This window comes from Carassius carassius, chromosome 29 (assembly GCF_963082965.1).
Source record: "Carassius carassius chromosome 29, fCarCar2.1, whole genome shotgun sequence".
Taxonomy (NCBI): domain Eukaryota; kingdom Metazoa; phylum Chordata; class Actinopteri; order Cypriniformes; family Cyprinidae; genus Carassius; species Carassius carassius.
Window position 1 is genome coordinate 16,433,877 of NC_081783.1, and position 24,789 is coordinate 16,458,665.

Consider the following 24,789-nt stretch of genomic DNA (forward strand, 5'->3'; position numbering starts at 1 on the left):
GCTGCTGCAGTCTCTTTATGGACATCCTGTTCTTTTCTATTCTAGTGAGACTTGGTGTGAGGATATAGAGTGTGCAAGAACACGTCCACTTTCTTAGTAAAAACCCCTTCTATTATTATTATCATTATTTTTATCAGCTCCCACTTCACTCAAGGGGGGTAAATCAGTGATACTGTATGTTGCTATGGTAACATAACACAGCTAGACCACAGTGAAAGAACTTTCATTCAAAAGTGCCTTAGGCCATATCCTGCTATTCAGTATTCCTGTGAATGTCAAGAGATGATGCTTTTGATTATGAACAATAATCCTTTAAATAACTTGCCACATGTTGGCTGCTACTCACCTACTTGTGCATCCTGTTTCAAATGTGTTCCACAGCTCAAAATCAGTCTTTATTAATCCAGTGTAGTTACATTCAGAGGAACTGCAACAAAGAATTACTGTTGGCATCAAGTTGAATATATAGTTGAAATTTAAAGAGTACTCAGAATGTAACAAGCATACAGGATCTGACATTTTCATTATGGATGCATTAGCCCTATAGATTAACTTGCTGTACATTTCAGGCATGAAAACCTTGCTGAGAATAAGCTACTCTCAACCTTAAAATCAGTGTTGAATATTTCCTGAAAGTTCAGGAGCAGATGATTGGTGTCAGGAACTTTGTCAAACCTGCCATAAGAGCAGCTGCTGAGCCCTTAATACCTTATTGCATGTGCTGTTTAAGGTGTAGAATACACTTGGTATGATTTCAGGCAGCTGCAAGTAAGAAAAATCTAAGTTATTTTCAGTTCCTTTAAAAAACAAATATAAAATGTAATGTTTGTTATGTATTTATGGCATGTAAAATTGAGACAAATTATGATATGATGCCAGAATGTGTAGGTGTCTATAAAAGCTATAAATGCAAACAAATATCCGCCCAAAAAAATTCTAAGTGCAAGACATGCACATGTAATAGGGTAAAAAAAAAACACCTACTAGATTGATTACATTGAGAATTGCAAACAAATATAAATATAATATATAAATATAAATATATATAAAAATAAAAAAATATATATATATATATATATATATATATATATATATATATATATATATATATTTATATATATATATATATATATATTTATATATATATATATATAAATATATATATATATATATATATATATATATATATATATATATATATATATATATATATACGTATGTGTGTGTGTGTGTGTGTGTGTGTAAATAATATAATATGATATGCAAATGATGCATTAGATAATCAAATATGTGCTCATTTGCATACTTTTTAAGAACAAAAATCTGAACACTGGATGAAACCAGTCTCAAAATTATTTTTTTCACAGCAAGAAAAAATAAAATAAATAATAATTAATACATACATACATACCTAATATACATACATATACATACATATATGTAAGCCCAAATCTCTAAATTGGCCAATGCATTAATTTACATTTTTTTTCATATGTTTCATATTGTTTCAAAGTTTCATTCTGTTGTATAGTGAAGATATAAGCAGTCAAGATGTACTCATTAGTGTTCATGTCTGTGGTAGACGCATATGTCAAACAGAGTCATCCCGAGGAAAGGTTGCTCCCCACGACTTAATTTACAGTTGATCTCCAGCACTTTTGGCCCTCTCCCCTGTACTCTCCACCTCCACATCCCTGTCCTCTTTACATCCCTATCCACCTCCTCCTCTTCATCATCATTCGCAAGCAGCATCCTCTTGTTTTCAGAATATGGCATGTGTTGTCTGAAACCCCCCCCCCACCCCCCATTACCATGAACACAGTCACTCCACCCCCTGCATGTACATGGCTGGTTGCTAGGCAACAAATATTCTGTGAGAACATGCGACTGGCAAAAACCCTCGATTTTTATGGTGAGAACATAGGCGATAGAATACAGCTCTCCAAAGCACACTCCATGGCATGGTGAGGTGTTTTGGACCAGTGTGCGAGCATATGAATCCAAAAATCCATTTTATAGTTACCATTCAAAAAATATTAATTAAATGGTCTTTTACATAGGTGCAGCAGTTTAGTGACCTACATCGTCAACCACTTTACACTGATTTTGTTCTCTCATGTGGGAAAACAAAAATTATGAAAATGTGAATTTATATATATTGATTTTGTTATATAAGAAAAAGTAAACTGTATCAAATGTTTTGTTCCAGAGCTCATAAAGACATTACTGGTTTACCCTTTTAGTATATTGTCTGCCGAAGTAAATTTGTTTCATTTGAGGTTTTATTACATAAGAGCCTTGTTTTTGTTTTATTGTTTTATTATTTTACTAAAATATTATTACTTTACTTAAATATTAGATATTTATTAATTCATTTCTATTATAATAATTTTTTAACACATGGATTTTTATCACCATCATTTGCTTCTGATTAAAAAGCTACAGATACTTTGTCATTTCATTACCAATCACTGGCAGGCTGAGTCTGGTTTCCAGGGAAACTAAAATTCAGAAGCTTTCAGTACTCTCAGCCACAGTGAAATCCAAGGACCATCATCCACTGAGATTCTTCTGGAAAACAAACCATCTACAGCCTGCCTCTCAACATTACCAGCACCTAAAAGAGGAGCTTGGAGTGTGAATATATGCTTTGGCTGTGAAATGTTTAAAAATATGGATAAAGCATTTGATCTGTCATGCAGTTGAGGTATGTGTCGTTGGGTGTTGTTTTTTAATTATGGTCTCACTGTGTGCCGTCGTAGTTTTGATTTTAGAAGGTACTGCAAGATTTTTTATTTTTTTTAAAACAAGTTTGTGTGCGTGTGTGTGTGTGTGTGTGTGTGTGTGTGTGTGTGTGTGTGTGTGTGTGTCTGTGTGTGTAATTTTATGTTATAATTATTTCAAGAACATAAATCATGATTGTTTTTCAGTGCCTGAGATCATTACAAAACAATCAGATATGAAATGAATTTTACCTAATGTAGTGTTTTCAAAAATGACTGTTTTTGTGTGTGTGCCATCATTAATGCATGTCAAGTGCTCTTTTTTTTAATTCATTGCACCTGCATTAATGCACTGATGCATTTGTGTGAATTTTTTCTTTAAGCAAAACCATCAGTGGCGTGAGACCGTGAAGCTCAGACGTTCTACTTCCCCTTTCCCAGATCAACACAAATCCATCTCTGAACCCATGGAGGGTCCTGTTCTGACAGAAAGTGAAGTTTGGAAAGTTGGCTCAGGGACCACCGCAAGTATAAACACCAATGACTATTCGCCCCTTATGAACGACAACGTAACTGATGAAAACCCAGGGACCACAGTCCATAAGGACATCTGTGGCAGCATCCAGGAGCAACCTGACCAAGAGATTTCATCAGATCAAAACAAGTCAGTGATTCCACATGAGCAGCGATTAGAAGAGGAATTATCTTCCACTCAAACAGCAGTCAAAAGCGATGAACCACCTGTGGCAGCATGCCAACCAGAGAGGAGTGTTAACCAAGCAGAAGAACCGGCAGATAAGATGTGCTTGGCACCTGGCCAACAAAGCCTGGACCAGGAGATTACCATACTGGTGACCAACCATGATTGTACTTTAGAGGACGAGGAGAATGAGGATGAGTTTGGGGAGCAGAAGACTTCCAGCTGCCCTGCTGAACCAGAGATGGTCTCTTCGGTTAAAGGTGAAGGAGTGACTGAGGAAGAGAGTCTCGATGGTTCCATTGTTGTGGCGAACATGATTGAAGTCAGTCAAGTCCAGAAGACCAGTGTCATAAGCCATGTATCACCTGAGCAGAATACCACCAATGAAGGACCAATATTGCCTGGAGATCCAGGGGATAGTAGCAATGAGACAAACTCTGGAAGTAAATGTTCAAGCACCCCACAGAAAACAAATGCAAGTAGCACAGGCACGGAAGTGAACATTTGCAGTCTGAAAGACCACCCCACAAAGCCTGAAGATGTGGAAGTAAAACTGAAGAAAACCGAATCAACTAAGTCCAAGGATCCTGGACGACCTTTGCAAGAGACACTAACCTTGACTCAGTCGCATGGACGCACACAGACCGTGCAAACCCAGGTTAGCCTGGAGGTGATGTACCAGTCGGTGGCCACCAGCCCCATGACTCCTCAAGAGGGCTCCGCAGCATTCCTTTTTCCAAGCCCCTTTGGAAAACTCGCCAACAAGTGTAGTACAGATGTGGCACTAACCAAAGATGCCGAGATGCAGGTGGGCTCTCAGGTGGAATTCCGTTCGGTTGCCACTGCTCCTATGACTCCGATCATTCTGAACGCACCTGAGGTTTTTCCCAAACCGGAACCACGGATCAGGGTGACAACAGACGAAGTGCCAGAACCTGTGCAGGAGGTGAGCTGGGATGAAAAGGGAATGACTTGGGAGGTGTATGGTGCAGTGGTGGAGGTGGCAGTGCTGGGCTCGGCTATCCAGAAGCACCTGGAGAAACAGGTAAATAAGCAGAATAAACAACCTTTGGCCTTGCCCTGTCCTACAGATGCTCTGCCAGCAAACCCAACCGAAACGTCGATGTCGATGCCTTCCAGTCCTCCCCCCACATCAGACCTTGGTGAAAACAGCCTGGCCAAAGAACAAAATGAGGAAAAGATGGTGCAGAGTGGCAGGCGTCGGCAGAATAATTTTCGCCAGTGGTTCAGGAACATCTGGCGGCCAAAATGTTGTACAAGACCACGTCAAGATGAGGAAAACTAAGGAAGGCATGGTGGTCCAAACCATCTTAATAGACAGTCTTTCCAAATTTTGTGCACTTTGGATGTGCACAGGATTGGGTTTTGTTCAATGATACTCCCCTTTAAGACATTTAAAATGACTTGTATTGACACTGTGTCACTAGATGCCCCTGTATGGATAATGATCACTTTAGGTTTGGTTTGATACACTGCACACAAATACAGTTGTCTTGATTTCTCCTCGCTCTTGATTTTAAAATGTCTCCTATGTGTTTTTGCTTGCTTGTGTCGAGACCATGCTACCTTGATGTTGTTGTGGTCAGTGAGAATCACTTTTAAAGTGCTCTTTTATAATATTTTACACTAATAATTTTACCCTTAATATTTCTATATTTCAAATATGTATATACAAATTCATCTTGTATATTTAAGGAACGGTAGAAAACATTTATAGAGTGACAGTACCAAGTATTTTGTATTGGGCAAAAATGACCTTAGAAATTCTTGGTGTTTCGGGTAACAAGTAATAGATGATGTCTCAGATTTTATCAACATTGAAGTGTTTGGTGTTCTTTGAGTTTCAGATTCTTCATTTTCTATTTGGTTTTGTATAACCTCATAAATATTCAATGGATTTGTCTTGTATTTTCAGTCCAGCTCAGTACACATATAACAAGCGTACCTTCAAGCCTTACATTGCCTGTGATGTTTTGTGACTGTTGTGAGAACTGTAAAGTGAATAGTTTTGAAATTAAATCGTCTACAAGGGAAAAGCAAACTTGATTTGTGACTCGCTTTAATAACATGATCAATTTTATTAGAGAAAAATACCTAATTATTATTATTTTATTTTTTTTATTCACTGAACATGCTATCGAATGATTGCACTAGAACATATAACAATACACCATATATAGACAGTTTACGATATATATAAACCCTGTTTAATAAATCTGTCATAGCAAGATATGAGATTTTTTATTTGATTTGACTCAGACTTAAACTAGCAGACTAGTGGTAGGTAATATTTGTCAGGATACACAAGCAGTTTTACTTTAGTTTCTGTTGAAGCAGTTAAGGTTTTTTGTTCAGAGACAGAACATAATATTTTTTAAAAAGAGTTTCATTCTTCTTTATGACAAAACAATACAATCAAGGAATAGGTATTAAATATTGGAGAATCCAAAAATTCTGAATATGAAAAAGGGATGATGGAGAATAATGTAAGTACAATTTACCTTCAAATACTGTTTGAACTGTTTTTAGTGCACTGGGATTTTTTTCTCTCTCTTACATTTCAAAGTGCATTGGTGATTTAAAGTGGGTTTACTTTAAAGTTAAAGTTTGCCAAATTGCAATATATTGTGAAATTGAGTCTTTTCTCCTTTTATGGCAGGATCACATATAAAAAAATGGCAAACAGGTGGAGGTCAGAGGCTGAAAGTTAGAGATCAGTGGTGTCTACGGAAGGGTTTGCAAAAGTGAGACTGGGGCTGTCTGCACCTCTCCTCTTTTCTCGCTGGGCAAGTGCAGCACCCAGAGGCTCAATGTATGGAGATTCACTTCTTTCGTCCTCCTCCTCCTCCTCGTCTTCCTCCTGAATTGCCTACCGCACAACAGAAAACGTAAGTACTCAAAACATACTCAGTTAAAGAACTTGTGAAGTCTTTTTGCTGTTGTGTCCCCAAGCGTTAATAGAAAAATATGTTTTTTGCATAATAAGAGAAATTTATGCTTGAAATACAAAAAAAAAAAAAAAAAGGCTTGAAATACTGTAGAACTTGTAATTTTAGATCTGTCACTATTAAATAAGCAAATTAGTGATTATGCAAATGCCTCAAATTATGCTGGAGAACATGATTTTATCAAGTTTTACACAAACTTGGAATGGAATTCATGCTGCTCAAGTGCTGCTGTTATTAAAGCAAAAAGGTGACACCACAAATGATAAGAAATGATTCAATTCTAGTTATTTTTTCAGTTCACTGTTTCACAAATTATGTTGACTGTCACTAGTGGTCTCAGACTTCTGCTCCCTGCTGTATATTATCTTTATTTTAATAATACATTTACCATCATTGGCATAGCGTCATTCTCTGTCGTCATATCAATGCTGTAGTCCAGGGAATTCAGGCTAAAACACACAGAATACAGACATAATCAGAATGTCACAAAGTTACACTCTTCTGAATGAAGACTTGGAGACATAGCGAAAGAAGTTACGAGCAGAGACATTTCGACCAGTCATGTAGCTTGAAATAAAATCAAAAACATGTAGTACAGCTTAATGTGATTCTGAGACTTATGGGGTCACCAACATCACAACATTGTTTAACTAAAACTACCGCTACTGAAACCAATCTATCATTACCCATAGATAAGTGCAAACAGATGCTATCTGTCATGGAGAACCACAGTACGTTCTACTGTATCTTAAATAGATTTTGTAGAAGCCATTTAAGTTCATTTGCAGAATGTGGGCTTCCATGACATGATTAACATGCTTTCAAAAACTTCCATTGAAGGTCAATGGCTTCCTTCTTCTACAGTGAAGTCAGTTTTTGAATGTGCAATGTGATATCATCTTGTTTAGATAATTTCAGAGCGGGTAAGATGAAATTTTACCTCTCGCTGTCCAGTGTAATTACATTAAAACACAAACTGCCTGATAGATCACGATGCATTATGTAACTAATAGGGCTGTTGATTTAGTGTTTGATTTAATTTAATAGGATTAATGATAAGTGTCACATGCCCCTTGATCTATACCACAACAAATTAAAAGTTGTTTAAATATATTAATATTTTTATTCAACGAGAATATATTAATTGAATCAAAAGTGACAGTAAAACATTATAATGCTACAAAAGATTTTAATTGAATATAAAATCTGTTCCTTTGTAGCACAAATGTTTTAAACAGTGATTATAACAATCACTGCACTATTTCCCGAGCACCAAATATAGGAATAATTTCTGTAGGATCATGTGACTGAATTTTCTGCAGCCATTACTCCAGTCTTCAGTTTTGCTGTCACATGAATAAATTGCCTTTTAACATATATATATGTATAAATATTGATATCCTAGTCAGTACCCCACAACAGTATGAACATCTTTTCATAATTTCTTTTCAGTAGTGTTTATAGTGTAGAGTCATGATACCTCTCTCTGTCTGCGCTGGAGTCATCTTCATCGAAGCCTAGGTCTGTGGCTGTGTCAATATTCATATTCAGCACTGGGTTTGCGCTGTGGAATACATATCACACAATCTCACACACCAGCCAGCTGCTGAATTCCTGTTCAAAATTATACAATGGCTCAACATTTTAGGCAGCCCATGATGTCTGTCTTACCCTTCTTTGTTGTATTTGTTGGTTCCAGGAACAACAGGGCCTGTCTTCTGATTCTTTATGACCACTGAGGCTGCTGAATTCATGGCTTTTGCTGCCTTTAGTTTCCTCTTGTAACTAAAGGTTAGAAAGAGACCAGCAGCGATAAGTTGCAAATCCAGCACACATCAGACAGAATGAAGAAACTTGTGCAAATGTGTGGGTGCACATAAGGAAGAGCTATTTTAAATCTGCTGAAGATTCGTAATGTGTGTGAGCCAGACTGAGGTTAGAAGGGTCTTCCATTATGCCACTGTATTGGTTCATGTAAGTTGACTTCATATTATATACACCCTACATGACCCATCCATGTTCAGAGGCATGGTGGCAAAAAACAATGTGTTTTTATTTTTACATCATTGAAACATGGGTAATTCGGTAGTTCTTACTTTCTTCTGATGCACACGAGAGAGGTGGTTGTTACAACAAGAACAATGGCCAGTGCAGCCATCAAACCAATCATGATAAACACCTCTGTCTTCACTTCTGTAGTCTCGGTAATAGTTGTTGACTGTTAACGAAATGAGAAAAGACATTTGAAAAAACGTAAAGCTTAATGTGTTGAACAACAACTTTAGTTTTTGTTTTTGGTCACTCACAATGCCTGTAAATCCAAGCTGAGTAAGCTGGGATCCAAATTCCTTATAGACCTCCTCTGAATTCAGGATTGAGGTCACTTCATCATAGTTAAGAGCTGTGCCATTTGGGAACACAAAATAAGCCTCCAAAACGGTTGTCTCTTCAGATCTGCGAATGACAGAATTTTTGTATGATTTATATGCTATTATAGCATTTATTTATATATTTAATTAGCATATTTATATATTAAGTTTCAATTTACTTTTAGTAATTTTGTTATGTGCTTCTGGCATTTTATTAGTTTCTTTTTAAATTTTACATTTAGCTTTAATTTATTTATTTTTATTTCAGTTTCAGGTATAGTGCTTTTCATAGTTCATCTTCATCTCATTTTATTTCAGTTAGTTGCCAAGGCAACATTCCTGATTTTCATTTTTAAAGTCATTTTGAAGGTTTTCATCTAATATTTATGTACTTATTCCTAATCTAGTTGTCAAATAAACCTGCATTGTATATTAAAAACCATGTTTTCCTCTTTTGTAAGTCGCTTTGGATAAAAGCATCTGATATATGCATAAACACAATGCAAATGGGTAAATGTATTTTAAATAATGTATTTACATTTTTATATAGTTTTAGTTAACAATAAAAACACTATTTTTTAAATGTCTCCTTTTATATTCCACAGAAGAAATAAAGTTATACAGGTTTGGGGAATAAAGTCTGTAATATAAATATAGTGTAAGTACACTGTAAAAACCGATACAATCAGTGTCAGTGAGTCATAGCAGCTAATGTTTTTGCATAAACTCATCAAAATATGTTGAGCTATTCCAAGTTATATGACGTTAAACTTTTTTTTTCATCCTTATATAATTTAAGTTAAAATGACTTAAAATGACTAAGCTGATTAAACTTAAAAACTTAAGTCTAGTTGCTGACTTGAAATAGATGGAATTTCTTTACAGTGTAGATAAAGTTTTGCTGGTCTCTTGCGTCTTAAATCCAGAATTTTCTGTAATCATGCCATATAAAGGGAATGTTTGCTTAATAATAGTAGTACTGACAAGACAGGACATCTACAGGGAATTTTGAGTCTCTTTGGGGGAGAAAATACAACTGACTTGCATTTAGTCTATGATGCATACGCCACCTGCTGGATTATACATATTACAACAGGGGAAAAAAATCCATATATTTCAGGTTTTCTGAGTTTTTTGTGATTCAGTTTAGTTTACTGTATGTGTATGTATATGTATACGTGGGGACATGGGTGACTGAAGCTTACCGGGTAACTGTCTCACTAAACACATTGAAGAATTCAACTGTTGCTTTTGTAGCACTTATCAGAATCCTGTAAAAAAAAAAACACACACACACATTTACTCCTTTTGACCTGAATTAAAAAAGCATAAAATAAATAATAATAATGAATCATACTCCAAGTGTCCTTTAAAATAACACTTCTTCGCAAATCAATAGATTCAAATCAATCTTAAAAAGCATCTCTTACGCTCTGATCTGAGGCAAATTCTCATTGACTTCAGACACAGATGCACTAAATCTGAGACTGACTCTGTAGGAGCTGTCAACTGTGAGAAGCTGCAAAAGAACGCAATTAGAAAATGACCAAAATCAACCAGACAGAATGAATTAATAATAAATTGCAGGGGTGAAAAATGCCTTACCTCAACCACAGAGGTGGAACTGAGACCATCAGGGTTAGACGCCTTCACCTGGACTATGAACTTTCCTCTTTTATTATTTTCCATTGCTTTCCTGGACCTGGACATTGTGGAGAGACATTTGCTTGTTTACCTCCAGCTTAGTTCATTTAGACTGTTGCACATTGAGCAGTTTCTATTTTCTGATTTGTGAGTATCAAACAGGTTAGGAATTTTAATTTCTCACCTTATATGTGCACTGAACCTTCCAGAAGTATCTTCCTGATTAGCAGAGTCAGCGTAGAGAAACAAACTCTCTGTGGAATTCCCTTCACTGCTGACAAAGACCACCTTGGTAACTTCAAATGTGGTTTTCTTGTTATCTCCTGTATCTTTATCTGTGGCCTTAAAAGGGTAAGAGGAAACAAACCCAAGAAACATACTTTATGGAGACTCAAAGACATTATATAGTAATGAAATGTGTATATAACAGCCCAAAAAGTGACATATAAAGAGACCTTAAATTGTTACACTTACATAAGCTCTACCGACAGATGTGCCCACCTCAACTTTCTCAATGACTACAACTAGAGAAACAGAAATATTTTTTAACTTTTAGCATACATTTGCTTATATGTCAATGACTTTTATTTAAATACAATTTTTGTTTACCATAGAAATCCTGCAAGATGACAAATTCTGGGGCGTTGTCATTGATATCCACAATATTAATAGTGACAACTCCTACAAGCAAGTGAACAATACTTCATTAATATTCAGTGCACTCAATAAAGACCAAAATGTTTAAAGTCACTGGTTAATGTGAATGAATAAACTGGAAAATAAGGGTGGAAAAGGGAATTTGGCTCCTAAAAATAACAATTCAACCTCATTTTGTGCAAGTACTATATTTTTCAGTTAATGTGTGTTCAGTGTTCAGTTAAAATGTGAAATCACTTGAGCTTTGGCTTTTACAACAGAACATACTATGAAAGAAAGGAAGAAGCACTTTTTTAATGGACCGTATCAATAGTACATACCTTGTGTACTGTTTCTCCTCTTCTCAGTTAAAACATCCACCACCTTGGCATTCAAGAACACTTTATCACATTTCTCGTAGTCAATAGTATAGTCAATATTAGTTATTATTTCACCGTTACTCTCAACTTTGAACCACTCTTCGGGACATGGACCTCTGCTGCCATTGCAGTGGCATTCAGTTGAATCAAGCTCATATTCTAGAAGGTGCTTAGTGTCCACATCTGTGCCTTTGATTGTGGCCAGAGGCATTGACAAGGTGCTGTTCTCTTTTACATTCAGGACCATGCCAGATGGGAATTCAGGCGGAGTATCGTTCACATCAACCACTATTACTTTGACACTAGTCTTAGCCTTTTTCTGACCCAGGTCCGAGGCCTCTACCGTTAGATCGTATGTCTTCCGATCACTTTCATAGTCCAGCTCAACAGCAGGATCAACAGTGATGTTTCCCCTGTAACCTTCACTGATGGGCTCAGAAAATAATATGAAACTTCCAAAACTGCCATCAGTAATGCTAAAGAAGATACGGTTATTGAAGTCTGATTGGTCGGCATCGTGAGCCCGCAGAGAGCCAACCCATATGCCTATAGAGGGGGGACAAAATGTTGTCAGTTTTTGCTAAATGTTAATATTTAAAACAAAATATAAAAATTCTGGAAATGTACTAAGCAATTACTTAAAATCATACTGAAATTTGTTCAGAAAAAGCACGAGTTACTTGCCAGGTTCACTTTCCTTCACTTTAAATTCGTAGGGAGCAGGATCAAGGTACCTTGGAGAATTGTCATTTTCATCCTGGGAAAAAATAGAACGAAAAATAAGTTACTTGAATTTAATGAATTATAATGAAGTATATTTTGAAATATATTTAAATGAATGTATATAAATATATGCACATTTATAGTGATTTAAATGTATACATATAAAACGTATAATTGCGATCAATAAATGGTCTTTAAATTCATCTCTAGCTATAAAAATGCTACATTCTCACCCCAATGTTGATGGTCACGTTGGTTGTGGAGGACAGGGGTGGTTCGCCCATATCTGAAGCAATCACCACCAAATGAATCACACCATCTGGGGCAAGGTCAGTAGCCTCACGGTCCAATAGACCACTGTTTTTAAGCAAACCAGTGCCTTTGTCTATGGTAAAGTTACTACTGAACGGGCTGTCGTTAATGCTATACTGGATTTTACTGTTTGGTGTGCTCGGGTCGTCTCCATCTCTAGCCTATCAAAAATAAATAAATTGGTCTTCCATTAGAGACATAGATATTTCTGTTACATTAATTTTCTTGGCAGACACTTTTACCTAAATCAACTCAGTGAACTTAATGTATTCATTTTTTTTCTTTGTTCTCTGAAAATCAAGTCCATGACCTCGGTGTTGCCAGCACCATGCACTACTAGTTACATGAGTAAGAGTGACATGCAAAACATTCACACAATCTCTCTTCATCATTTCAGATGCCTATGCTGCCTTTTCAATCACCATTACATCCATAAAGTTACCTGGATTATAAGCTCTAACATTTGGTTCTCTTGTACAAAGGCCTCATAAAGTTCTCTGTTCATTTCTGGTGTCTTATCATTAATATCCAGAATGTTGATCATCACAACAGTGGTACCAATCTGGCCTTCTGAATCTATGGCCTGCAGGGTGGGTGAGTAGGAATTGGTGACTTCTCTGTCAAGACGCTGTCCATTTTTTATTAAGATAGTGCCATTTTCTGGATGAACATCGAACATTTCCTGCCTGATGTTAATTTGGAGGGGGGGGGGAGAAAATTACATCTTAAGTATTTTTAATTACAAACTTAAGTAAAAAATACTTTCAAACTGAGTAATTTTGTCCTAACCAAATGATAGCAGACTGAATATTCAACGTACATGTTTTCAGGCATCAATTTGTAAGTGAGTTTGCCATTATCCAAGGCATCTTCATCTGTTGCCTGTCAAAGCAGAACATTAATGAGTGTCAGATCAGTCAATCCTAGTCAAGTCATGTCAAGTCAAGTCACCTTTATTTATATAGCGCTTGTAACAATACAGTGTGTGCCTATATTGTTTAGTCGCCACGAAAAGGAAATATATGAAAATAGAAGATTGTTTACTTACAGTAATGGTGCCCACAACAGTTCCATCATCACAGTGTTCATCAACAGAAAATTCATAAACATCCTCCTCAAACTTAGGAAGGTTGTCATTAACATCATTGATGTTAATGGTGACAGAGGCCGTAGAGGTGAAGTCTGCACTGTCATCTTCAGCAATAATCTGTGAGATAAAACAAAGTATTAAAACTGCTTCAGATTATAATTTTGTCTACTGCAAAAAGGTTTCAAGCAAGTTTTCTGAAAAGATAGATAGATAGATAGATAGATAGATAGATAGATAGATAGATAGATAGATAGATAGATAGATAGATAGATAGATAGATAGATAGATAGATAGAGACATCCTAATATACAAACCTGAACAGACATTACTGTCTTCTTCTCATAATCAACAAAAGATGGATTTTTTATTATCACTTGTACAGAACTATCTCCCATCCCAGCTCTTGGACTGACATCGAACGCATCCTTATCAGGTCCCTCAAGACGGAGATTGAACTTGTTGTTTTGCCTCTGGATCATAAATAATTTCATCATCAACACATAGAGGAAAAATGCCATCATCATGAAATAATTATCCTTAGAAGAAACCATGCAAATATTGTAACTACAGACCTGGTCTGGATCTTTGACTCTAATATTCAGTTCATTTACTGACAGTCCTGTAGATGAATGCTCATCAACTTGGCCTATGAAGGTGTTTTTCTGTGTGCAGCTTTCAGTTTCACCTTCACACTCATAAAATTCAGGGCCATTGTCATTCAAATCTCCAATAGAAATCTGTATTTCTCCCATTGTGCTTGCAATAATTCCATCCACATTAGGTTTTGTTTCACTTGCCTTAAGTGCAGGAAGAAAAAATCAAGTAACGATCACAAAATAAATAGATTTTGATAGTTACTACATAGGCTAAAAAAACACAGTGACACTGATTTGCTGCCAACATATAGTTGCCATTAAACTGTAATCAATCTGATATCATCATAAAATGATAAAGTTAAATTCAGTAAACTCACCTTTATTTCCAAAATTACAATAGCATCTATAAGCAGTAATTCTTCACGGTCAAATACAGTTTTGATAGATATTTCACCAGTCACCTCATCGATTTGGAACAGGTCTTGTGCATTAGTACCTGTGCAACAGGACAAAAAGTAGTTTTATTCTACATAAGGGTGCTCTTCTCATGGTGGCTGCCACATTAAGATCACGTGAACAGCCGAATATTACTTACTATATCCAAATCATTGGTGACAAAGAGAATTGATTATAACATTTGATAATTTAGAGACTATGTTTACAATTGTAATAATAAAAAAAAAACAGTACAAAGAGTAATGTTAAAATAAAAACTCCAGTTGACTGACGTTCAATGCTGTAGAGGATCTGGTCATTGACCCCAGTGTCTGGATCTCTGGCTCTCACAGTAAAGACTGACGTACCCTGAGATGGAGCGTACAGAGAGAGAGATTCAAAGGTGAGAGGTCATTACATATATGTAATATATGTTACATTTGACACCAAGCGGTGCCCAAACAGTGTACCATAGTACCAAAACTGTTTAGTTTACAAAGCTACACTAGATATCCTTAACAAGATATACTGAAATGTATTAATATATCAATAAACTAAAGTTTAAAAATAAAGATTTAATATTTGTATCATTTAGCATTGATTGTTGCATTGTGACTAACCAGAAGAAAAGTAGTGCAACTCTAAATTATTATTAATAATAATAATAATAATAATAATAATAACAAAAAAGAAAGAAAAGAAAAGAAAAGAAAAGAAAAGAAAAATGCACCACTCACCACAGGTGATTTCTCGTCAATAGCAGCAAGGTTTGGTAAATTCAGAAACTGTGGGTCGATATTTGGCATATCCTTAACCGTAATGAATGCAAATGCTGATGTGGATTGAAAAACTTCTTCTTGATCACCCAGTGGCCCACCACGATCCTGGTGAAACCAATGAACACTTAGAAAATGACACAGTAAATGGGTTTTTGTAGATTTTTTTTTTTTCTTTTTTCTTTTTAAGTAATATAATACTGCAATTGTTTTATTGCACATCCCATCCCACACAGATATTTTCCCTCATTCAAAAAGCAGCCCATTGCTTATCTGAACATGATTACTTTATTAATAAATACTCACAGATGCATTGATTCGTATCTGATAGAAAGGACTTTTTTCAGTGAAGCTCAAAGTTCCCACCAGGACAACATTTCCTGACTCAGAGATTGAAAATAGGCTCCCGTCATTTGGTGCCACCTAAGACAAACATACTGTGTTATGAATACAAGTAAAGTGCGATGTCAATCTGAAAATGTAATTAATGACATGAAGGGAACATACATCATCAATTTTGTAAGTCACTTGGCTAGCTAGGCCAGAATCAATATCTGTGGCGGATGCTGTGAACAGTGTAGTGCCCACAAGTGCATTCTGTAGGAGGGAATAAGAAACAAATAAATGTGAAGAAACACCTCAAAGTATCCTGAAAATATAAATAAATAAGCAAACTAAACTGAAGAATGGAGAGCTAGGGAAGACGTTTCAGTTAATAACAAATCTATACAGTAGTCCTACTCAAGTTATATTGGCTGCTTTTATGAGGCTATGATACTTGGCAGCTTCAGTAGCTATATTCTTTTACTTTTCACTCACTCACAACAGTGTTTGTTTTTGTCTCGCTGATTTATTTAATTATTATTATTATTTTATTTATTAATTTATTTGGCGACCCGCTGCCCGATTTTTTTTTTTTTACGTTTTTAAAACAGTACCTTATTCGGCCGATAGGTGAACTATTGTCAATCAGAAGATTTCAGCTGATAAGGTAATAATAAAACTGTTTGGCGAAATAGAGAACTTATATTTCTATATTTCTGGTGAAATAAAATAAAAACAATGGCATGTATAGTCTATATTGTCATTTATAAAATTTTTACTTGAGCACTAGCCAAAGCCCTGACAGACAGAAGGTGATTAAACAACAAAATGACTGGGTTTAGGTGAAATATTCCTTCAGTGTAACAACTGTAAGGTGTTGAGCAGTTACAGCGTCCATTTTACATTTATCCGACGCTTTTATCCAAAGCGATTTACAATTGCTATATATGTCAGAGGTCGCACGACTCTGGAGCAACTAGGGGTTAAGTGTCTTGCTCAGGGACACATTGGTGTCTCACAGTGGATTCAAACCCGGGTCTCTCACACCAAAGGCATGTGTCTTATCCACTGCACCAACACCACCACGTCCACATGTACGTCTTTAATGATAACGGTCTCACTCACCTCTGGAACCTCTACATTGTAGGGCAGATTTTGGAATACTGGAGCGTTATCATTAACATCTTTAAGAGAAATATAAACCGTTTTTGACACCTAAAATGACAGAAAGACATGTTAGGATTCAGGAGAGTTAATTTTCTTAGCATGGTAATACATTCAGTAGATCCAACTTACATCCGCATGAACGGTATCTTTCACCACAGCCTCTATGTTTAAGAGGGGTTTTGCCTGAAAAAATAAAACACATCAACATACACAAAGTTAATTGAATGTATTTTCTGTAGAGTAATTTCAATACAAATTTAAATTATTTAAAATGCTTAATTCTCAACTGTTGTTCCTTCTTCTCAATTCGGGAATAGAAGGAAGAGTTTTCCTAAGAAAATACCTCTCTGTCCAGTGTACTCTTGATTTTGACTTGACCAGTTCCGCTGTCTACTGCAAAATGACTAGCGTCTGTCCCAGAGATTCGATATGTTAGAGGGTCACCATCTGGATCAGATGCTTCGATTTGAAACGCAACTTTACCTGCCGGGGAAATGCAGAATTAGGAAAATGTTACATTCACGCATACAAAAATCAGTATGAGATTGAACACATAGTTGAGACTGAAATTTGGGTTGATGTACAGACCGACTGGAAGATCTTCTATCACTTCAACAAGAGCCGTGTGAATCACAGGGACAGAATTACAGTACGCTACAGAAAACACAAACATAAATCAGCATGTTAGTCAAAAGAAAACAATTCTAAAACAAAACTCAGATTTAAAACAAAATAAATTTGTGAATTCTCCTCTGTAAGTGACAGTAAATCTTAATTATTGGCTGCTGTCCACTTAAGACTGTACCATTGTTGGATCTGGACTTTGAGCTAGTACAATGTAACAAGCCACAACTTTCGATCAATGATATGGACACTGACTAATTCTCAGATACTCACAAGAAGCTAAAAAAGCCAAAAGGAGAAGTAAAGGTTTCCCCATCTTCCCCATGTTTGTCTGGAAGGCTGACATATCGAAGAAACAGAACACAAAATCACCATTAAGTGCAGAACATTTCCACCTCCAAAATTAGGTGACAGAACACTGATAACTTTGCTATATTGGTTTATTTTTTCAAATGTTATTGAACACACATGGACACAAATCTAGAAAATAAAGATCCAGCGCTGCAGTTTAGAACAATAATTAATAGTATCAAATCAATTTGCCTTATTTTTTTTTTCAAGCCCTGGAATGGATGAAAGTCATCAAAGTCTACAATCAAAATTTACAAACTTTTCATTCACAAAATAATAATATCTAAAAAGTAAAGCTTAATCTGGGTATAGGCTCTTGATCTACATGCAGGAACTAAGTCGAAAATGATATAAGGCTGGCGAAGACTTACCGTGTCCAGTCTGCTCTTTGTACTATTCCAACAAGTGGCGTTCTTCAAATGAGGGAATGATATATAATATACAAGACCTTTGGCTAGTGCATCACTGGCTATTACTGTCCTTAAAGTTGTAAACGTTAATCATTTACATTGTAGTGGAGAAAAGTATGTATGCTTAATACAGCCTTCTCGCCTTGTAGCAGATGACAAAGCTGCTTAATAATAACACAAAATCAGATCCTAAAACAGCGTTCAGAGAAGGGTTTAGCATAACAACAAGTGTGGGTAGGCAAACAATTGTCACAACAGATTATTTCCAGAATAATCCGGCCCATTCACACGTTCATGTAGCAACTCCTGAGCAAACTCAAAAGACACAAAATTAATGGAGGCTGGAACAGAGAACAGAGAAATAACTTGGATAGAACTAGGGTTAAAGATATGTTTATTGTTCCTAATTATAAAATGTAAAAGACAAAAAATATATTATACATGATGGATTAGATCATACAGTTTTTACAATCGCTATGAATTTGTAAAAATATTTTTAATAACTTTCCTAAACTTCTAACAAAGTTAGCACAACATCGGTCTCTGTAAGCTATACAATTAACACATTTCTTGTTCCTTTGACACAAAATGGATACAGTTAACAGAAATTTAAAAAGCTTGAACTTCTTTTAACGCAAGCTCGACCAAGACCAAAACAATGGATTTTTAACTTCCAAATTTACAAATGCTTTCACACTGTATGTCAGAACAGATAAGATCATGTTCTAAACCTAACTTATAATAATAATAATAATAATAAACTTTATTTTCTATAGTTCCTTTAAAAGTTACATCTCAAAGCGCTTTACCAAGGCATACAGAAAGAAAAAAAAAAGAAAAATTCAATAAAAAACAAATAGAAATACATTGAGATTGACCATCAGAGAAACATATCACATATATGCTAACCAGAAAAAATAAGTTTTAAGAGAACATTTAAAAATACTAAGGGATTCAGCCTGTCTGATTTCAGTAGGAAGAGAGTTCCAGAGTTTAGGTGCCACAGAAGAGAAGGCCCGGTCACCCATAGAGTGTAAACGAGTTACAGGAATAGTTAAAAAGCCAGAATCCGATGAACGAAGATTACGCTTTGGGGTGTAGACAGTTAAAAGTTCAGTCAGATATTCTGGAGCTAAACCATGCAGGGCCTTGTAGGTAAGCATAAGAATTTTAAAATCAATGCGAAACCTGACCGGAAGCCAGTGCAAGGACTCCAAGACTGGAGAGATGTGCTCACTTGTCCTGGAATTTGTCAGGACTCTGGCAGCTGCGTTTTGAACATACTGCAATCTGCCTAAAGTAGATTTCGAGACCCCCACGAGCAAAGCATTACAGTAGTCTATTCGAGAAAAGACAAACATATTGATCAGTTTTTCAGCCACTGAAAAAGACAACATGGGACGTAGTCTTGCAATGTTTCTAAGGTGAAAAAATTATACTTTAACCATGTTCTGAACATGAGGATCAAAAGTTAAGTTTGAATCAAATATCACCCCCAGATTTTTTTATTTTGCTTGAAACTCCATAATAGACCCATCCATCTTTAAATTTAAGATATTAGCTTTACGTATTTGATGGGGTGAACCAATCAGCATAACCTCACTGTTGAGACAAAGAACATTTTGAGACATCCATATTTTTACCTCCAATATGCAATGTTCAAGAAAGGCAACAGCCGAATTATCACCAGGTTTTGAGTGAATATAAATCTGAGTGTCATCTGCATAAAAATTAAACTTAAGACCAAGGGATCTTAGAAAAGCCCAAGGGGGAAAATGTACATACTAAAAAGTAAGGGACTCAAAACTGAACCCTGTGGAACACCAAACTGCACTGAGCCAATATTGGACCTGCAACCACCCAGGGACACAAACTGCCTACGATCTGATAGATAAGACTTGAACCAATTTAAAGCAGTGTCAGTAACACCAAAACCTTTTTCCAATCGAGAGAGTAAAAGAGAATGGTCTACAGTGTCAAAAGCTGCGCTGAGATCGAGTAAAATCAGGATTGACAAAGAGCCAGAGTCAGCAGCAATTAACAAATCATTGGTGACTTTAACCAATGCTGTTTCAGTACTGTGCAGTTTGCGGAAGCCAGATTGGAGGGGCTCAAAATGATTGTGCAAAGTAAGATGAGTATTTAACTGAGAGGCCACAATTCGCTCAAGTACTTTAGCCAAAAAAGGCAAATTGGAGATGGGATGAAAATTATTGATGTTTACCCAGTCTACGTTGGGCTTTTTTGGTACAGGTGTTACAGCAGCAATTTTGAGTGCAGCAGGTACAACACCCGTGTTCAGTGATTCATTTATTATACTCAAGACGACTGGGCATAGTGATGCAAAACATGATTTAAACAGGCAGGTGGGTATTGGATCAACTATGGAAGTGGCAACTTTCATTTGTGAAACCACATTACCCAGAGGGACAGGATCAAGTAAGCTAAAATTTGAGAAAAAAGTGCCGGAAAAATTAGGGATAGGAGCAGAAGCAGACGCAACAGATGTAATGGATTTGCATGCATTAGCAATTTTGGAACTAAAATGATCAAGAAATCCATTACAAAGCCGATCTGAGGCAGGTACATTGGCAGGTACAATATTAGCTAAAGTTACAGTCAGCAGCATATTTTGAACTGAAACACAAATATATCCTCTATATTATATTCCATTGTTAATGAGACCAGATGAATGAGAAGATATCAGGTGTTTTGTGGATGAGATCTTATGGCCAAATGCAGAAGACTGGGCAGATCAGATGGTTACTTTATTTTTTATCTTTCCTTTGGCTTCTATGATTTGTGTGTGTGTATGTGTGTTTGTTTATATATATATACAGGTCCTTCTCAAAAAATTAGCATATTGTGATAAAGTTCATTATTTTCCATAATGTAATGATAAAAATTCAACTTTCATATATTTTAGATTCATTGCACACCAACTGAAATATTTCAGGTCTTTTATTGTTTTAATACTGATGATTTTTGCATACAGCTCATGAAAACCCAAAATTCCTGTCTCAAAAAATTAGCATATCATGAAAAGGTTCTCTAAACAAGCTATTAACCTAATCATCTGAATCAACTAATTAACTCTAAACACCTGCAAAAGATTCCTGAGAGTTTTAAAAACTCCCAGCCTGGTTCATTACTCAAAACCGCAATCATGGGTAAGACTGCTGACCAGAAGGCCATCATTGACACCCTCAAGCAAGAGGGTAAGACACAGAAAGAAATTTCGGAACGAACAGGCTGTTCCCAGAGTGCTGTATCAAGGCACCTCAGTGGGAAGTCTGTGGGAAGGAAAAAGTGTGGCAAAAAACGCTGTACAACGAGAAGAGGTGACCGGACCCTGAGGAAGATTGTGGAGAAGGACCGATTCCAGACCTTGGGGGACCTGCAGAAGCAGTGGACTGAGTCTGGAGTAAAAACATCCAGAGCCACCGTGCACAGGCGTGTGCAGGAAATGGGCTACAGGTGCCGCATTCCCCAGGTCAAGCCACTTTTGAACCAGAAACAGCGGCAGAAGCGCCTGACCTGGGCTACATAGAAGCAGCACTGGACTTTTGGACAAATTTTGCATGTCATTCAGAAATCAAGGTGCCAGAGTCTGGAGGAAGACTGGGGAGAAGGAAATGCCAAAATGCCTGAAGTCCAGTGTCAAGTACCCACAGTCAGTGATGGTCTGGGGTGCCATGTCAGCTGCTGGTGTTGGTCCACTGTGTTTTATCAAGGGCAGGGTCAATGCAGCTAGCTATCAGGAGATTTTGGAGCACTTCATGCTTCCATCTGCTGAAAAGCTTTATGGAGATGAAGATTTCGTTTTTCAGCACGACCTGGCACCTGCTCACAGTGCCAAAACCACTGGTAAATGGTTTACTGACCATGGTATTACTGTGCTCAATTGGCCTGCCAACTCTCCTGACCTGAACCCCATAGAGAATCTTTGGGATATTGTGAAGAGAAAGTTGAGAGATACAAGACCCAACACTCTGGATGAGCTTAAGGCCGCTATCGAAGCATCCTGGGCCTCCATAACACCTCAGCACTGCCACAGGCTGATTGCCTCCATGCCACGCCGCATTGAAGCAGTCATTTCTGCAAAAGGATTCCCGACCAAGTATTGAGTGCATAACTGAACATAATTATTTGAAGGTTGACTTTTTTTGTATTAAAAACACTTTTCTTTTATTGGTCGGATGAAATATGCTAATTTTTTGAGACAGGCATTTTGGGTTTTCATGAGCTGTATGCCAAAATCATCAGTATTAAAACAATAAAAGACCTGACATATTTCAGTTGGTGTGCAATGAATCTAAAATATATGAAAGTTTAATTTTTATCATTACATTATGGAAAATAATGAACTTCATCACAATATGCAATTTTTTTGAGAAGGACCTGTATATATAGTAATGTATTGTTGCAAATAAATGCTATAAATTAATAATGTCTCTGTCATCTTCACTTTTTCCATAAACCATACACTTTATAAAGCTACCTGAGATGGGTAATTAACTTTTTTGTTTTTACTATTTTTTTTTTACTGAATTTCTGCAGCAAAAGAAACAAAGTGCATGAATTTACTAAACTCAACAAAACTAAAATGTAGAGGTTTCAAAGGATCTGCAGTGCAAAACACAATTTATGAATACACTGTCACTGTCTATTGTATACGGGCAGGCCTGAGACATATAAAATAATACAGTTTCTGTAATTCCATCTGATGTTGGTGTTTTTATGATATTGTGCTATGATGGGCTACATTTTTCTGTTGGAAGATAACTCGTGTTAGTGTTTTGGAATAATTATTTGATTTTGAGACATGTATGCAGTGTTTTGTTAGTCATATTATTTTTGCATTTTGAAAATTTGTGTTGGAGTTTTGTTTACAATGGGTGATTTTGAGCATGAAATTAACTGTTTTGCCAAACGCGTGTTGCTGCATTAAGAGTTTAGGAAAAATGTTAAAAGTCTTGAAAAAATTATCATAGCAATCGTTAACATTTTTACCACTACCAAACAAAATCAGTGGAGGAAATTTCTCCAGATACTGACAGATAAGATTGTGTTTGTCTCTAATTGTTTGGTGTTGATCATACTGGACATGCTGTGGTGTGAGGGATCAAAATAAAGCCACTAGAGGCCTAAAGATCGACTTACACTAAAGTCAATTTGATTAGCAGCAACATATACAATATTATGACTTTATACTATTTATAATATACAGTATATATGTATTTGTCAAGTCTGTAAATAGTAATAAAATATTGTATTGTATAATATACAATTATACAGACTTTATACAATACACAAAAAATAAAAATAAAATATAAACGGCAAGCATGTATTATTAAGTATTATAATTAAATATATACTAAATTAAAAATATGTAAATTTACATATTTATAAATATTTAAAGCTTAATCTTTGGCAAGTTCTGTGTGCATTATTTGACATTGTATAAAGTCAAAATAGAGTGAAATAATATTAAGTAAATATATCTAAAGATGATAATCATGTATACGCAGGGATTTAACAAAAATATATTTCTATATAAATATTCTATGGGGACCTGCGATTCAGGTATCAGTGTGAATTTGGATGTGTTAGAATACTATCTTACCATACATAAATCTATCATAAATCTGTTTACTGGAGCTTATATTGTAAAATGTGACCTGTTCGTGCCACATGTATTACTGTACACCAATCTACCCCCGTAATCTTATCGTTTTAGACTTTGGTTTATGATTTACTGCAATAATGTGAAATGGGCGAGGCTCAATGATCATGACCCATCCTAAAGCACAAGACAAGTCTTTATTGATATGCACATTGTGCAATTATGCTGGGAAATGAAATAACATTTAAAGGCATCATGTCATAACATTCACTGTGATAACAATAATGTGCGATAAGTTTTGGTTTAATTATTATACATGTGACCACTGTCTAGTTAATAATTAATAGATCTAATAGCTTTCCATGACACTGAAGTGTTTTGTTCATTTATTGCTGTCAACAGTGCAGCCATCTTGCTAACCAAAGTTTATGAAAAATATGGGCCTGGTTCAAAGTATTCATAAAATAAACAAACAAACAAACAATCACACAGTATGCCAGGCTCATAAAACTTGTTAAAGCTGCATGAACATATAGGATAGAGTGGGGGAAACGTCCCCACGGGGTAAAATGTGCCCTACTCTTTTCCAAAACAACCAGAAGATAAAGTCAAGATTATTTTTATTGTAATTATGGACTATGTCCTTACAAGAGTGATGTAGAAGTTTTTACGATGAAGCTTACACTAGTGACGCACTGGAGAGAAAACCGATTTCACAGTATCTCATCTCATTTTCAGCAGTAAGAAAAAAGTTTTAAAGCTTGTTGTTTTGTAGAACATCACAGTTATATATGATATGAGAACAACAGAGCCTGTAGATAGGGAGTACATGTCATTTAATAATACAAATTTTATATTTAAAAATTACCTCAAGTTAACATTAGGAACATAGTTAGCTAGCCAGTTAGCATAAGCTAACAATGTTTTTTTAATA

At 35.9% G+C, this 24,789-nt stretch overlaps 2 protein-coding genes across 3 annotated transcripts; one reads left to right on the top strand and one right to left on the bottom strand.

The window, feature by feature from the left end:
- Positions 1–2,488: 2,488 nt before the first annotated feature.
- LOC132109743 (G protein-regulated inducer of neurite outgrowth 1-like) lies at positions 2,489–5,485 on the top strand. Its single transcript, XM_059516058.1, has 2 exons — positions 2,489–2,707; positions 3,107–5,485. The coding sequence occupies exon 2, from the start codon at positions 3,191–3,193 to the stop codon at positions 4,727–4,729; it is 1,539 nt and encodes a 512-aa protein (XP_059372041.1). The 5' UTR covers positions 2,489–2,707; positions 3,107–3,190; the 3' UTR covers positions 4,730–5,485.
- Positions 5,486–5,502: 17 nt separating this feature from the next.
- cdhr2 (cadherin related family member 2) lies at positions 5,503–17,807 on the bottom strand. 2 transcript variants are annotated; one of them, XM_059516057.1, is made up of 30 exons: positions 17,742–17,807; positions 17,433–17,498; positions 17,188–17,327; positions 16,974–17,027; positions 16,803–16,892; positions 15,861–15,950; positions 15,660–15,776; positions 15,315–15,461; positions 14,871–14,946; positions 14,520–14,638; positions 14,119–14,343; positions 13,861–14,016; positions 13,505–13,663; positions 13,277–13,338; positions 12,899–13,142; positions 12,378–12,617; positions 12,106–12,178; positions 11,383–11,967; positions 11,015–11,086; positions 10,880–10,929; positions 10,590–10,747; positions 10,367–10,463; positions 10,192–10,280; positions 9,967–10,032; positions 8,699–8,846; positions 8,489–8,610; positions 8,064–8,177; positions 7,873–7,956; positions 6,781–6,841; positions 5,503–6,313 (listed from the first exon to the last, which is right to left on the bottom strand). In XM_059516057.1, the coding sequence occupies exons 1-30, from the start codon at positions 17,791–17,793 to the stop codon at positions 6,152–6,154; spliced, it is 3,918 nt and encodes a 1,305-aa protein (XP_059372040.1). In that variant the 5' UTR covers positions 17,794–17,807; the 3' UTR covers positions 5,503–6,151. The 2 variants fall into 2 exon arrangements, with proteins under 2 accessions (XP_059372040.1, XP_059372039.1); XM_059516056.1 differs by having other exon boundaries at positions 6,775–6,841.
- Between the last annotated feature and the right edge of the window lie 6,982 nt (positions 17,808–24,789).